The sequence below is a fragment of the Corythoichthys intestinalis genome, chromosome 3 (assembly GCF_030265065.1).
Source record: "Corythoichthys intestinalis isolate RoL2023-P3 chromosome 3, ASM3026506v1, whole genome shotgun sequence".
Classification (NCBI taxonomy): Eukaryota; Metazoa; Chordata; class Actinopteri; order Syngnathiformes; family Syngnathidae; genus Corythoichthys; species Corythoichthys intestinalis.
Window position 1 is genome coordinate 6,209,587 of NC_080397.1, and position 13,845 is coordinate 6,223,431.

Here is a 13,845-nt window from a genome sequence, read left to right on the forward strand (position 1 = left end):
ATATCATACAAGTACACACTAACAGTACATTAGTTGGTGGCACACACACAAACGCACATGGACAGACAGAGTCGAGAGAAAAAATTATTTTTCTTCTAACAAACATTGACACAGCTTTAAAAGTAGGCACGCTATCAATCCACCAGACGCACAAACACATTGTTGTGACACAACAGACACCTCAAGCATACTGGACTGTCTCAGGAAATTAGAATATTGTGTATTCTAATTTTATGAGACAGTCCTGTATGTTGGTGCTGGATGTACAGTATATATATATATATATATATATATACAGGACTGTCTCATAAAATTAGAATACACAATATTCTAATTTCCTGAGACAGTCCAGTACATCAGCTTAGCAACAGATGAAAAATGTAAATATGATTCGAAGGTTCTCATTCAACTTTAGCCTAATGTCTTAGCCTAAGTCTAACCTAATGTTCATAATAAACTGCGTTTTCTCTAAAGTTTTAAACAATAGTTTGTTGCATGTTAGAATTATGCGCTGACCTGCCCAGAGGAGGCCAACAGGTTGATGGTGGTGAGGAGCATCCAGCCACGACTGGCCTCCTCGCTCTGGTTCACCTCCAGAAATTGAACAATGGCGCGGCTGGCTGCCTCTAGACACAAACACACAAATTTTATTAGAATAAAGATGTCTTACTGGAGGACAACGGGTAATTATAAAACATCTAACAAATGAGATATTTAAAACAGAAGAAACAACCTAATCTTGAATCAATTTTCCCCTTTGAAACCAGTGCAAATGCCGTTAATCTGTTCCAGCCTACTGACCAAAAAACTAAAATTGTAATGCAGGGGTAGACAATAAGGGATTTTGGGAAGTTCACTGGCCCACTATCAAAACCACTGACCCAGGTCAATGTGTCAGTTAACAATTTGCTTGAATTACAGTAATTCATTTTTTTAGGTAGATTTAATGAAAAGTGCAGCAAAAATGGTGCAAAAAGATGAATCTAGTGCAAATAATCCTATGCCAATTCCATAATCACATCCATAATCAATCTAACTTTTTTTCTTGGGCGCTCCAGGGGGAGGCGGGCCCAGGTGACTTTCTCTTTTTTAAGTGGTCTTTTTTCCCCCCGGTGTTTGTCCGGGTTCTTTGGGTTTAAGAAACATGTCGTCTTGAAGTATAACGTTAGGTGGGTACTGAGGGGCAGTTTACATGGCGACTCTGCGACACCAAGACGCAATGACTGTGTTGCGGACTGGCCTCGTGTTCATATGGTGTCGGCGAAGACGGTAGGCAAAGACGCAAACCTTGGAATCCTGCCTCCAAAGTGGAAGGATTCGATTGCGGGGGCTTAAGGGGGTTGCTAATTGTTTAATTATTATTATTATAATTATTATTATTTTAATTATTAATGGAAAGCTCCTGCGCCGGTAACGTCAGCACTCGCACACGTCACATTGGGCGTGCGAAGCAGTGCTACTAAACATTAAAAACAGCAAATGGTGGAACGTCGGCTTTAATTTACTGTTTTGATAATATCTTTCATTTAAATATGTTGAATGTTTCAATTTTTTTGCTTTTTGGAGCAAAAGAAAAATGTCATTGCTTGGAGTGGGCGGGCATGTTGTCTTCCAGGCTGAGGAGGTTGTTGGGGTCAAAGTGAATCATTCGCGGTCGCCCTGTAAATCTGCACTGCCCCATAGGACCTTGCATGAATACAACATCGTTTTGATGCGGAAATGCGACATTGGTTGAATGGAGACGGAACCATAATAATGCAAACATGAAATTTTTCGTCTTTTCGGAGAGTCACCATGTAAACGACCCCTGAGATACTGGCAATCAATCAGCAGCAGTAATCGGGTTGCGAGCGAGCGAACGAGGTGTGTTTACACCCTACGAAGAGCAACGGCTGCTGCATAGGCTCTAAGGTTGTCTTTGATTGGGACAGCGGGACGTCATCAAAAAACGGAAACGCTGGGAATTAATGTAAAATATGATTTTTTTTCCCCCAACACATTATTTTTACTGCCCGACTGGGCCAGTGATTGGAGCATTCTAGTGGCCCTGACGGTTTTACAAGTACGTCCGGGACACCGGGCAATTTACTTTATATTGTCGACCGCTGTAATGTAATGTAAATTAGAATTAAATGTGATTGGAACTATAATGTGTTAACACGGATAATGCTATTGTTTAACTACTTGTACCCATTGAATTTGGGGGGCTGGGATCACTATATTGGACGTCTATCCCCGTCAATGGCAGCCAATTAATTAATTTTGCTGCCATGATTTAAAAAAAAAAAAAAAAAAGAAAATTCTAAAATGATCTGCCATGCTAAAAATATCCAAATAATGCTAAATAATTGAAAAAATTAAATAATCAACAGCAACAAAAACACTAACCAGTGGATTTGTTGGAGGCCCTGCGCCTGATCTCGGTCACCATGAGGCGAGACACCTGCGTGGTGAACTGCAGCAGGTCTGAGAACTTCTCCATCATGCTGCTGGGCGCCGCATTCCCGAACACCTGAGAGCAGAATATAGAAGAAGTCGGACATCCGGGAATTAATGATGTCACCAGCTACAACAAAGCGTCGCCATATTGAAAACGGGGCAAAAGACGAGTCACAAGCAGTTGCTCTGTCATGCATTGTAATAAAAAGGCGTTGAACTTTCATCTTATTTGCGGTCTTTTTTCCGTCGGAATGACTAAAAGTTGCTGTGTTGCGGGTTGTCACACAAGGAAGAGTTCGGAGCCGCATTTGAAGTTCTTCATTCTTCCTCGTGAGAAGAAAAGGAGAAACAAATGGCTGAAAGCAATTAATCGAAGAACAGTAAAAGAAGATGGTTCCGTGGACTATTCTCGCCTGTGGGAACTTAAATCCAAGCACATTTACGTTTGCAGCCGACATTTTATCACTGGTGAGTAAACTTTAATCATTTTTTTTCCCCAATTAGCTGCTAGGATTCAATAGACTAGGCAGTGGTTATTATTACCATAACCGGCAACGCGTTATTATTCTTTTTCCGTGAACTGCTCTGATAGGTCAATCGGTATATTATTGGCCTGGTGGGAATTGGTTATTTTGCCGTGACGTGTTCACGGCTAAATAACCCTTGGAGGCGAATTACCGGTTACGGCAGAAATAATCACTCCGTATATACTACCAGTTTTCTTAGTTCCACACAGTACATATTCCACGTAATTGATAAAGGTCAACTTACTGGGTGACTTTATGAGGTAGTTGTAGATGTTTCCGAACTCCACTGCAGGCCATTCCTTTGGATTGTTTATCCAGCTATCATCTGCGACTTTGTATGCCCAGATTTGCAGGCCAATACACGGTAATTTTAAATTGTATTTTATGAAAAAAGACGCAAAACACACCTGAAATATATGAATTTCAGACGTTTGTCTACGGAATGTTTAGTTGTGCGTGCCCCCTTCGCAAAATGGCGACACGTTGCTAAGCGAGGTGACGTCATCGTGACATCACGCCGACTTCCTCCATAGAAATCGTCAAGTAAAAATACAATATACGGTAAGTGACGTCATCGTGACATCACGCCAACTTCCTCCATAGAATTCGTGAAGTAAAAATACAATATACGGTAACCCCTGAGTGGCATAGGTAAGGGCATATGTTTGCTTAGGGACGGTAGGGTCATAACACTGCAACATTTCAGGATGCTCAAATTGTTCCCACCAACTTTTAATCAACCTTATTTGCATTATATAATGAGTTCAATTATATAGGTAATTAAGATTGTCTTCCCATACTCTGCAAGACCAGAATTGACCCTACCATTATTCAGTGGATTATTTTCTTTATGTTTAGACTTACATTTACCCCTTTTCACTTGCAAATTGCACCGGTCTATTATTTCTCCCCTTAAACCAGTACTTCTCAAATAGTGGGGCGCGCTCCCCAGGGAGGCGCAGAGCAATGCCAGGGGTGGCGCGTGTGACCTCAGGGAACATGCTTTTTTTTTTTTTTTTTGCCGTACTAGAATAAAGTGTACTTGCACATCCACTCAGTGGGTGGCAGTGGCGCTCTCATTTTCAAAGTGCGCGCACTATTTTTGAAGTAAGCAAGAGCACACGGAAGAGACTTATGAAGAGCTGGAGAGCTGTAAGCCGTTTTCCGGCCGGACTCACGCAGCGACCCACTGTCTTCTCCGGTTCTCACGTGTCCGCCCGAGAAGTGCCATTTTCGGCTTGGGATCGTCACGACGACCGCCCTCACCTACGGTTCTCCCTCGGCCGCCGAGAATGCGCTTTTTTCGGGCCGTTTGCCTTTTGGCTTTGACATTTAATTCAGTGGTAGACGAGGATAGACCACTGTTTACTGTGTGTAAAAATGATTATAGCGGAGAGCCGGAAGCCAAATCAATTAAGACGCCACTTAAAGACATTAGACCCCAATCTCATTGATAAGCCGCTTGGTTGTTTTTCAGCGAAAACGTTCCGAATATTGCCAACAATCATTCCGCTTTGTCAGTGTTATATCAGTAAACCAGTGAGCACTGTTAGCATGTTCAGTGCAATATAACCCCACATCATTGCAAACTGGAGGTGATACTGGGAGCAGCGAAAATAAAAACGGTCCTTCTGTCCAAAGACAGTTTTTTTTTTTTCCTTCTATTCAGTTTTGTTTTTTCGGTCAAATTTTTTGGCATATTGTCCTCATGAGTTAATGTTTCTAATCAATTTGAATTTGTTATTATTTACTGATTTTATTTTTCAGTATCAAATGGTCAAAAATGTACCTTGAGTGTATTTTTACAGTTTGGACTTTTTTTTTTTTTTTTAATTCAGGCAAATTGATGTGCGTTAAGTCTTTTCTGTTCCAAACAAAACAATGTTAATAAAGTTGTACTTTATAAGTTGATCTGTTATTTTCTCTAACAGGAAAAAAAGGATACAATGTGAGGCAGAGGCGTACTTATAATAGTAATATTATAGACAAATGATACTATTTACAGTGGCGGCAGAGTTTGGGGGGGCGCAAAACATTTAGGTCTTCCTTGAGGGGGTGTAACAGAAAATAATTGAGAAGCACTGCCTTAAACGCATGGTATACTGGCTGATGACTTGATTCACACACACACGCACACAGACAACATGTCATCTCCTCCACCACCTTCGAACAGACCGGATATTAGAAGTTTTTTTTTGCCCAGCAGCGGCCACTGTAAGTAATGCAAAAAAAAAAACAAAAACAAAAAAATCAGTTTTGTGGAGGATGGGGAACACACCACTAATTTTGCTACTGAATGTCTGACCTGTATCAGAGGTTGCAAAACATTAAACTGTGAGAACATGCTCAGCTGCAAAACTCAAGTAGGAAGCTGCTTAGAGAGTGTCCTCCTGTTTGTGTTTTCGCCTGTTAAATTAATGGTTATTAAACTGTGACAATTGTAGTGAACCGAGGTTTATCCCCTTCTCCCCAATTTTCATTATTATTTATGTGGTCTTAAAGAAGCCCAAAGTAGCTTTCATTTTTTGTTGAGTTTGGCTTTTCTTGTGGACAAAAGCAGTAGTGTTTTACATGAAGGAAGGCTCCATTTTTATTTATTTTCAATATTCCCTGACCATGTCATTTTTTTCACTTATATTTAATTTCTTTATTCCTGCATACAATGTGGAGTAGTCTTAAGGCAAATGTTTATCTTTTGCGTTCCTGGTTAGCTAAGAGATTATTAACAAGTTTGTAGTTATTGTGAGTGTTAATGTAATTTAAGTTCATTCCAAATATCGCAATTTTAATTTGCTGATAAAATCCAGACATACTGTATATTCTGGTTTTCAAAATGTTTCTTTAGTAATTTTTGAAACCAAAGGCTTGAGTCAAATAGTGTTTCACCTGAACCAATAAACATGATTTATTTTGCATTATCATTTAGCCTATCAATGAATTAGGTTCATATTCATGAGAAATGTAGCCCTGACCCCCGTTCACCCAATCTGTTTGTTCTTATTAATGTCCCGTCCCTAGCAAAAAGTGTACATGCAGGTTATGCTGTTATACTCTCCCTACCAATGTCGAGACCAGGTGTCAACAACAAATGAAATTTGATTTGGCTGTTGACAGCACAGATAATCAGCTACCTGTTAACTGTCCAAGTGTCAATTGTGACCATGTCTGAATATTTTTGGGGTGAATACATTATTCCAGTTGTTTGATTAATAGTGATTATATAACACTGCTAGCGCCTTCACATACCCTGTTGAAGACGGGCAGCATCATGTAGAGCTTTTCCTCCTGCTCCTTTTGCGTCATGTGTCTGGGAGGGTGGCATAGTTCAGAGAAGAGGCGGCGCAGGTGCATCAGGCCCAGGGCATTGTCCTGGGGACTGCACTCCTCCTGACGCGGCCGCCCCATGATCCTCTTCACCATGTTCATCTTGAGAGGCTTGCTTAGGACGAAGCTCGCCCTGAACACAAACACGTGACACTCATGATCCTGAAAAATGTCTCAAAACATGTCAGTCTTGGTATAGGGAAAAAAAGTTAGAAAGTTACACCACAATTACAGTATACACTGCTAGCCAAAAGTATTGGCACCCCTTCAATTCTGTCAGATACTGCTCAATTTCTCACAGAAAAATGATTGCAATTACAAATGCTTAGGTAATAGAGCCGGGCGGTATACTGAAAATTTACCGTTACCGAAATTCTTCGCGAAGACCGACGTAATTTTGACCATATTGGTAAATTCGGTAATTTAAAAAAAAAAAAAAGAAAATATAGTTTTTTAAATTGCCGCTTTGACTCTGTGTTGTTCGACTATGTTCCTTCCCTTTTACGAAAGCAGTCAGTTTGCTTACGTATGAAGTTACATGGTTATCAGAAAGTCAAACAAACAGAAGCCCGGTAGGTTAACACTAGCAGCTAACGCTGCAAGCAAACGTGATGGAGTGTGGCTTAAGGGAGCTTCGCCAAGCTCTCACCCGAAATTAATTAGACTCTTGGCGGCATCCAGACAGGCTTTCACCCGTTGTCCTTGCTGGTTCTCACTATTTCAGGCTAGGGTGCTTCGAGTGCTTTTTACTGGTACCCGGGTCACAAGCTAAGGCTAGCGGCTAACGCTACAAATGAATGTGATGCAGTCGGATAGCGGCTCTACCCTTGTCGAAACGGCTAAATTTAATGAGTGCATTGGGCACGGACTGCATCTAGCAATTAGTATGTCGCGTTATTTTGTATCTCTGCGTGTGTTTTTTCTGATAGCTTTTATGATGGTAAAGCATTCAGCATAAAGTACAATCCAACAGTGAAACCTATAATATGACCGTTTAATGGCCACAGCTATTTTTCTGTATGTGCTTGCTTTACTTTGTGTCATTACTGCCATCATAAAATCTTAAATGTTTCATTGGCATAAGAGCAATATAGCTTTAATGCTTGTGTGTCTGTGTGTGTGGGGGGGGTGCATGTGTGCGTGCATGTATTAAAAAATGCTTTGGGGGAAAAAAAAAACCCTGAAACCTTGAAGTAAACACTTGTGTTGAGTAATAATGTCACAGCAGTCATTAACAATAAGTTGTCTGTTTGAAGTGTACTGTTCAAGCTGCAAGTCATTTTTGTTACAATGACATGTTTGTTCAGTCATCGTATTGATTTTTATAACGTGCATTGTTCAAGTCATACAAGCTGTTATAAATGTTCATACTGTAATTCTTATTATTTACAAAAAAATGTTATCTACTTAATGTTTAGACTGTGTGTACAATTGTTAAACATGTTAAAATGTTAACTTTGTATTTCCTGCATTGATTCAGATTTTTAAATTATATAACAGCCGCTTGGGCGAATTTATCGCCATTTATCGTTATCGAGGTAAATCTGCTCAGTTTACTGTGATACGTACTCAAGGCCATATCGCCCAGCCCTATTTGGTAGTGTTACGGATGGGGAGTAATTTTTCTTTTTGTTCAGGTATGTTTTCCCTTTCACTTTATGTTGGTTTATGTTGGTTTTCACCTGTTTTTTTTCCTTTGCAGTAGTTTCCACCTGTGTGATCACAGAAGGCCTCCACAGCTGGAACCACTTCCTCATCATCCAATCATCTGTTCGTCCTGCCACTATATAAGTAGAATTGTTTGCTTGGCTCAGGAGAGGCGGTGGCAGCTCTCATTTTGGTTGTCTTGGTTTGTTGAAGCCTGTTACGTTTTGACTTTTATTCTGTTTGTGAAGTTTGATTTCTGCCACTTGTTTATTAATGATCTCTTTTGTCTTTTTTTCCTTTAGGCTGGTGCAGAGCACAGAGGTAGGGACTTTAGTTAGACACCTGCAGGTATACATCGTGTCTCCCACCTCACGTAGGTACTAACTCTCTGTATTAGTTCATTAGATAGAGCGGCAACACCACCCATGTATTTTGGGGTACACTAGGTGCCTGTCACGGTAGTGTTTTAGTTTGGGGGTTGTTTTGGGTTTTAGTTTTAGTTGGGGTTTTTGAAACTGTTTATTTGGTGTTTGCTGCATAGTGCAGGGGGTTGGGTAAATGTTTGTGTGCTCTGTGTCCATTGTTTTTTTTTCTGTTAAATAAACTTTTTATTTGCAATTTTGATTTGTCACTGCCTCCTCCTTGCACACCTGCTGTCTTATGTTACGCCGCGGCCCCTGACCACCAGGGGTACTCGTAACATTTGGGGGCTCGTCCGGGAGCTTTGTGGTTCCGCGGAGGCGGCGGGTGTGTTGGTGTGCAGTGGCGTTCGGATTGAGAGTTTTGTTTATTTAACTTTAACTTTTTTTGGTAATTCCCTGCGCGCCCTGGTAGACAATGGCCACAGGTTTTAGTGTTGAGGATTTCTTGGCTAGTCCCACGGTGGGTCAATTGGACCAATGTAGAAAAGCGGATTTTTGTGCGATCGGTGCGCATTTTGGAGTTGAGCTCCAAATGTCTAAAACTTGGGCTCAGCTGAAGGCGTCGGTCGTTGATTTGCTGATCAAAGAGGGCGTGTCCGTTGAGGGGGTAGAGGGTCTGTCGGATTCTCAGGAGGAAGTTCCTCCGGTTTTTCGGGTTGTGGGGAGTGCGACTCCTCCCACTAGCCGTAGGTCATCCTTAGATGGAGCCGGTTCGTCCCCTCGGCTAAGGGTTCGCTTAGCTCGTTTGAAGCTTGAGAAAGAGGAGAGGGACCGTGAGCTCGAGTATAAACATCAGCAGGCCATGTATAAATTAGAACTTGAGGCTAGAAATGCTGTCCGATTAAAGGAATTGGAACTAGAAATGAAAAGGCTTGATGTAACGTCCGGAACTCATTTGGTCGCAACTCAGGGTGATAACTCATCACATAAGCCATTTGACGCTAGTCGGCAGATTGGTCTCGTCCCCGAATTCCATGAGTCGGAGGTGGACGAGTATTTTGAGACCTTCGAAAGAATAGCCACGGCTTTTAAATGGCCACATGAGGCGTGGGCACCCTTGCTACAGAGCAGGTTAACTGGTAAAGCTCGCGATGTGATGAATAAAATGCCTCTGAGGGATAGCATGGTTTATGCTACATTAAAAGAGACTGTCCTGCGTTCGTATAGCCTTGTTCCTGAAGCATACAGACAGCGTTTTCGTGTTCACAGAAAAGCACCCGAAAAAACCTTTGTCGAGTTTGCTAGTGAGAAGCAGACTCTGTTCAATCGTTGGTTAAAGGCGAGTGAAGTCACAGATTTTAAATCGCTTTGTGATTTAATTTTGATGGAGGATTTTTAAAATAGTCTATCGGATCGGTTGGCTACTTATTTAAATGAACAGAAGGTCACTAACGTGTCCGAGGCAGCTGTGCTGGTAGATGAGTATGTAATTACTCACCGACAGCACATTGATAAAAAAGATGACAGTGAGAAACGGGACAACAGTAAATTGAGAGTTAAAAGCTGGTCTCAGTCAGGACGGGCGTCACCACCTACTTCGGCGGAGCGTCGCTGTTTTCTTTGTCATAAGAATGATCATTTAATAGCCAACTGTCCAGAGCGGAGAAATAACCGAAAGGCTGAATCTTCTCCGACTGGATTATGCACGGTGCCTTCTCAACCAGTTCGAGTAAATAAAGGTGAGGTTTCCTCTTATGAACCTTTTATGCTCAACGGTTATGTTTCTCTAGGCTCAGGTGAGAAATGCTCAGTACGCATCCTTCGGGACACCGGAGCTGCCCAATCTTTTATCTTGGGTGATGTATTGCCTTTTAATGATGAGTCTTCTCGTGGCTCGAGTGTGGTGGTCCAAGGAATTGGAATGGAGTACATCACGGTACCGTTACACTGGGTTAATTTGTCATGTGAGCTCTTGGCAGGCACATTTTCAGTTGGGGTTCGCCCATCATTGCCGATGCCAGGCGTCACTTTTCTGTTGGGGAACGACATCGCCGGTGGTAAGGTCACGCCGGTGTTGGAAGTCGTGCAGAAACCTAATGAGTCGCAATCAGATGAATCGGGGCAGGCTTACCCTGATGTGTTCCCAGTATGCGTCGTCACTTGTGCACAATCGAAAAAGCTGGGTAATGTAGTTGATTTATCGAACACCTTTTTCGCGGATGGCTTAGTTGACCCAAAGAGTGAGAGTACAGCGACTGAGTTAAAAGGATCTGCTTTTGATGCAGTTTCTTTAGCTATGACTCGCGATGACCTTATTGCTGCGCAGAATTCTGACGCCAGTTTGAACAAATGTTTTGAGGCTGTTCAGCACCCGCATGACTTAAAGAATAAAGATGTTAAGTATTTTATTGAGGACGGGTTGCTTTTAAGAAAATGGAAGTCTCGTTTGGACACTGATTTTAAGGTTGTTCAAGTAGTTGTCCCTGTACGTTACCGCCATGCAGTGTTATCGTTGGCTCATGAAAATGCATGGGCAGGTCATTTGGGGGTGACAAAAACATACGATCGTGTATTGGAACCGTTTTTCTGGCCAGGTTTGAAAAATGATGTTGTGCAGTATTGCCGAACGTGCCAAGTGGTGGGGAAGCTGAGTCAGGTGCTTAAACCAGCCCCTCCTACATCCTATCCCTGCGCTGGGCGAAGCATTCGAACATATCCTTGTCGATTGCGTCAGCCCGCTACCCATGACGAAGAGGGGTAATCAATATTTACTCACTATGATGTGTGGAGCAACAAGATATCCTGAAGCCATACCACTCAGAAAAATAACATCGCAGTCTGTAGTCAAGGCTCTGATCAAGTTCTTTTCTACTTTTGGGCTGCTGAAATTGTTACAGACTGATCAGGGTACCAATTTCCTTTCTGGTGTTTCTGAGCAGGTGTTAACAACATTGTCTATCACACATCGAATCCTCAGTTTTGTGAGCTGCTACGCAGAGTATGTAGTTTGGCCAAGGAGTGTTTGTCGGGAGTGCGGAGCGACATGAAAAAACGGTATAAGACCGCCGTCTGTCGTTCGTTTGGGCCGGGTGACCAGGTACTGGTCTTGTTACCTGTTCCAGGTTCATCATTGTCTGACGACTGTGTTGATACAGTGGCTCAGCACTTTGCGTGGGAGAGGTGTCGACAAGGTGTTCGCGGATGCCCTGTCTCGGTGTGGTCAGTAGCAGGGTTTTTATTTATGATGGCATCTTTGTTTTTGGTACGTGCCGGTTTTGGTTACTTCTCTGTTGCTGTGCTACCCTTCTGAAATTTCGCTTGCATTGGATGGATGGGCTATTCCGGATAGGCCTGTTTATCAACTGGAAGTTGATATTTTAGGGGGGGAGTGTTACGGATGGGGAGTAATTTTTCTTTTTGTTAAGGTATGTATGTTTTCCCTTTCATTTTATATTGGTTTATGTTGGTTTTCACCTGTATTTTTCCTTTGCAGTAGTTTCCACCTGTGTGATCACAGAAGGCCTCCACAGCTGGAACCACTTCCTCATCATCCAATCATCTGTTCGTCCTGCCACTATATAAGTAGAATTGTTTGCTTGGCTCAGGAGAGGCGGTGGCAGCTCTCATTTTGGTTGTCTTGGTTTGTTGAAGCCTGTTACGTTTTGACTTTGATTCTGTTTGTGAAGTTTGATTTCTGCCACTTGTTTATTAATGATCTCTTTTGTCTTTTTTTCCTTTAGGCTGGTGCAGAGCACAGAGGTAGGGACTTTAGTTAGACACCTGCAGGTATACATCGTGTCTCCCACCTCACGTAGGTACTAACTCTCTGTATTAGTTCATTAGATAGAGCAGCAACACCACCCATGTATTTTGGGGTACACTAGGTGCCTGTCACGGGAGTGTTTTAGTTTGGGGGTTGTTTTGGGTTTTAGTTTTAATTGGGGTTTTTGAAACTGTTTATTTGGTGTTTGCTGCATAGTGCAGGGGGTTGGGTAAATGTTTGTGTGCTCTGTGTCCATTGTTTTTTTTTGTCACTGCCTCCTCCTTGCACACCTGCTGTCTTATGTTACGCCGCGGCCCCAGACCACCAGGGGTACTCGTAACAGGTAGTGACATCTTTATTCATTTTGGTTGCAATGAAAAAACACAAGAGATAATAATAATAATTGAAAAAAAAAGAATCATTCTCATTTTACATAAAACTCCAAAAATGGGCTGGGCAAAAATATTGGCACGCTTTGAAAAATCATGTGATGCTTCGCTAATTTGTGTAATTAACAGCACCTGTTACTTACCTGTGGCTAATACAGTAACAGGTGATGGCAATAACTAAATCACACTTGCAGCCAGTTAAAATTGATTAAAGTTGACTCAACCTCTGTCCTGTGTCCTTGTGTGTACCACATTGAGCATGGAGAAAAGATAGAAGACCAAAGAACTGTCTGAGGACTTGAGAAGCAAAATTGTGAGGAAGCATGGAAAATCTCAAGGCTACAAGTCTATCTCCAAAGACCTGAATCTTTCTGTGTCTACCGTGCGCAGTGTCATCAATAAGTGTAAAGCCCATGCAACTGTGGCTAACCTCCCTAGATGTGGACGAAAAAGAAAATTGACGAGAGATTTCAACAAAAGATTGTGCGGATGGTGGATAAACAACCTCGACTAACATCCAAACAAGTTCAAGCTGTCCCGCAGTCCGAGGGTACAACAGTGTCAACCCGTATTATCTGTCGACGTCTGAACGAAAAGGGACTCTATGGTAGGATACATAGGAAGACCCCACTTCTGACACAGAGACATAAAAAAGCCAGGCTGGAGTTTGCCAAAACTTACTTGAGAAAGCCAAAAACGTTTTGGAAGAATGTTCTCTAGTCAGATGAGACAAAAGTAGAGCTTTTGGGGGAAAGGCATCAACATAGAGTTTACAGTAAAAAAAAAACACGAGGCCTTCAAAGAAAAGAACATGGTCCCCACAGTCAAACATGGCGGAGGTTCCCTGATGTTTTGGGGTTGCTTTGCTGCCTCTGGCACTGGACTGCTTGACTGTTTGCATGGCATTGTGAAGTCTGAAGACTACCAACAAATTTTGCAGCATAATGTAGGGCCCAGTGTGAGAAAGACGGGTCTCCCTCAGAGGTCATGGGTCTTCCAGCAGGACAATGACCCAAAACACACTTCAAAAAGCGCTAGAAATGGTTTGAGAGAAAGCACTGGAGACTTCTAAAGTGGGCAGCAATGAGTCCAGACCTGAATCCCATAGAACACCTGTGGAGAGATCTGTAAATTGCAGTTTGGAGAAGGCACCCTTCAAATCTCAGAGACAAGGAGCAGTTGGCCAAAGAAGAATGGTCTAAAATTCCAGCAGAGCATTGTAAGAAACTCATTGATGGATAACAGAAGCGGTTGTTCGCAGGTATTGTCTAAAGGTTGTGCTACCAAGTATTAGGCTGAGGGTGCCAATACTTTTGTCCAGCCCATTTTGGAGTTTTGTGGAAAATGGTAATGATTTTTTTTTGTTTTTTACCATTTTGAATCCATTCTCTTTT

At 42.1% G+C, this 13,845-nt stretch overlaps 1 protein-coding gene across 1 annotated transcript in view; it reads right to left on the reverse strand.

Annotated features, from left to right (window-relative positions):
• The window catches only part of wdfy3 (WD repeat and FYVE domain containing 3), a 146,041-nt gene that overhangs the window by 94,734 nt on the left and 37,462 nt on the right, over positions 1 to 13,845 (reverse strand). Inside the window, exons 3-5 of the mRNA XM_057831026.1 lie at positions 6,213 to 6,423; positions 2,389 to 2,512; positions 517 to 626 (exon numbers count right to left, since the gene is read on the reverse strand). Coding sequence (XP_057687009.1) covers positions 517 to 626; positions 2,389 to 2,512; positions 6,213 to 6,423 — 445 coding nt within the window. The remainder of the gene's footprint in view (positions 1 to 516; positions 627 to 2,388; positions 2,513 to 6,212; positions 6,424 to 13,845) is intronic.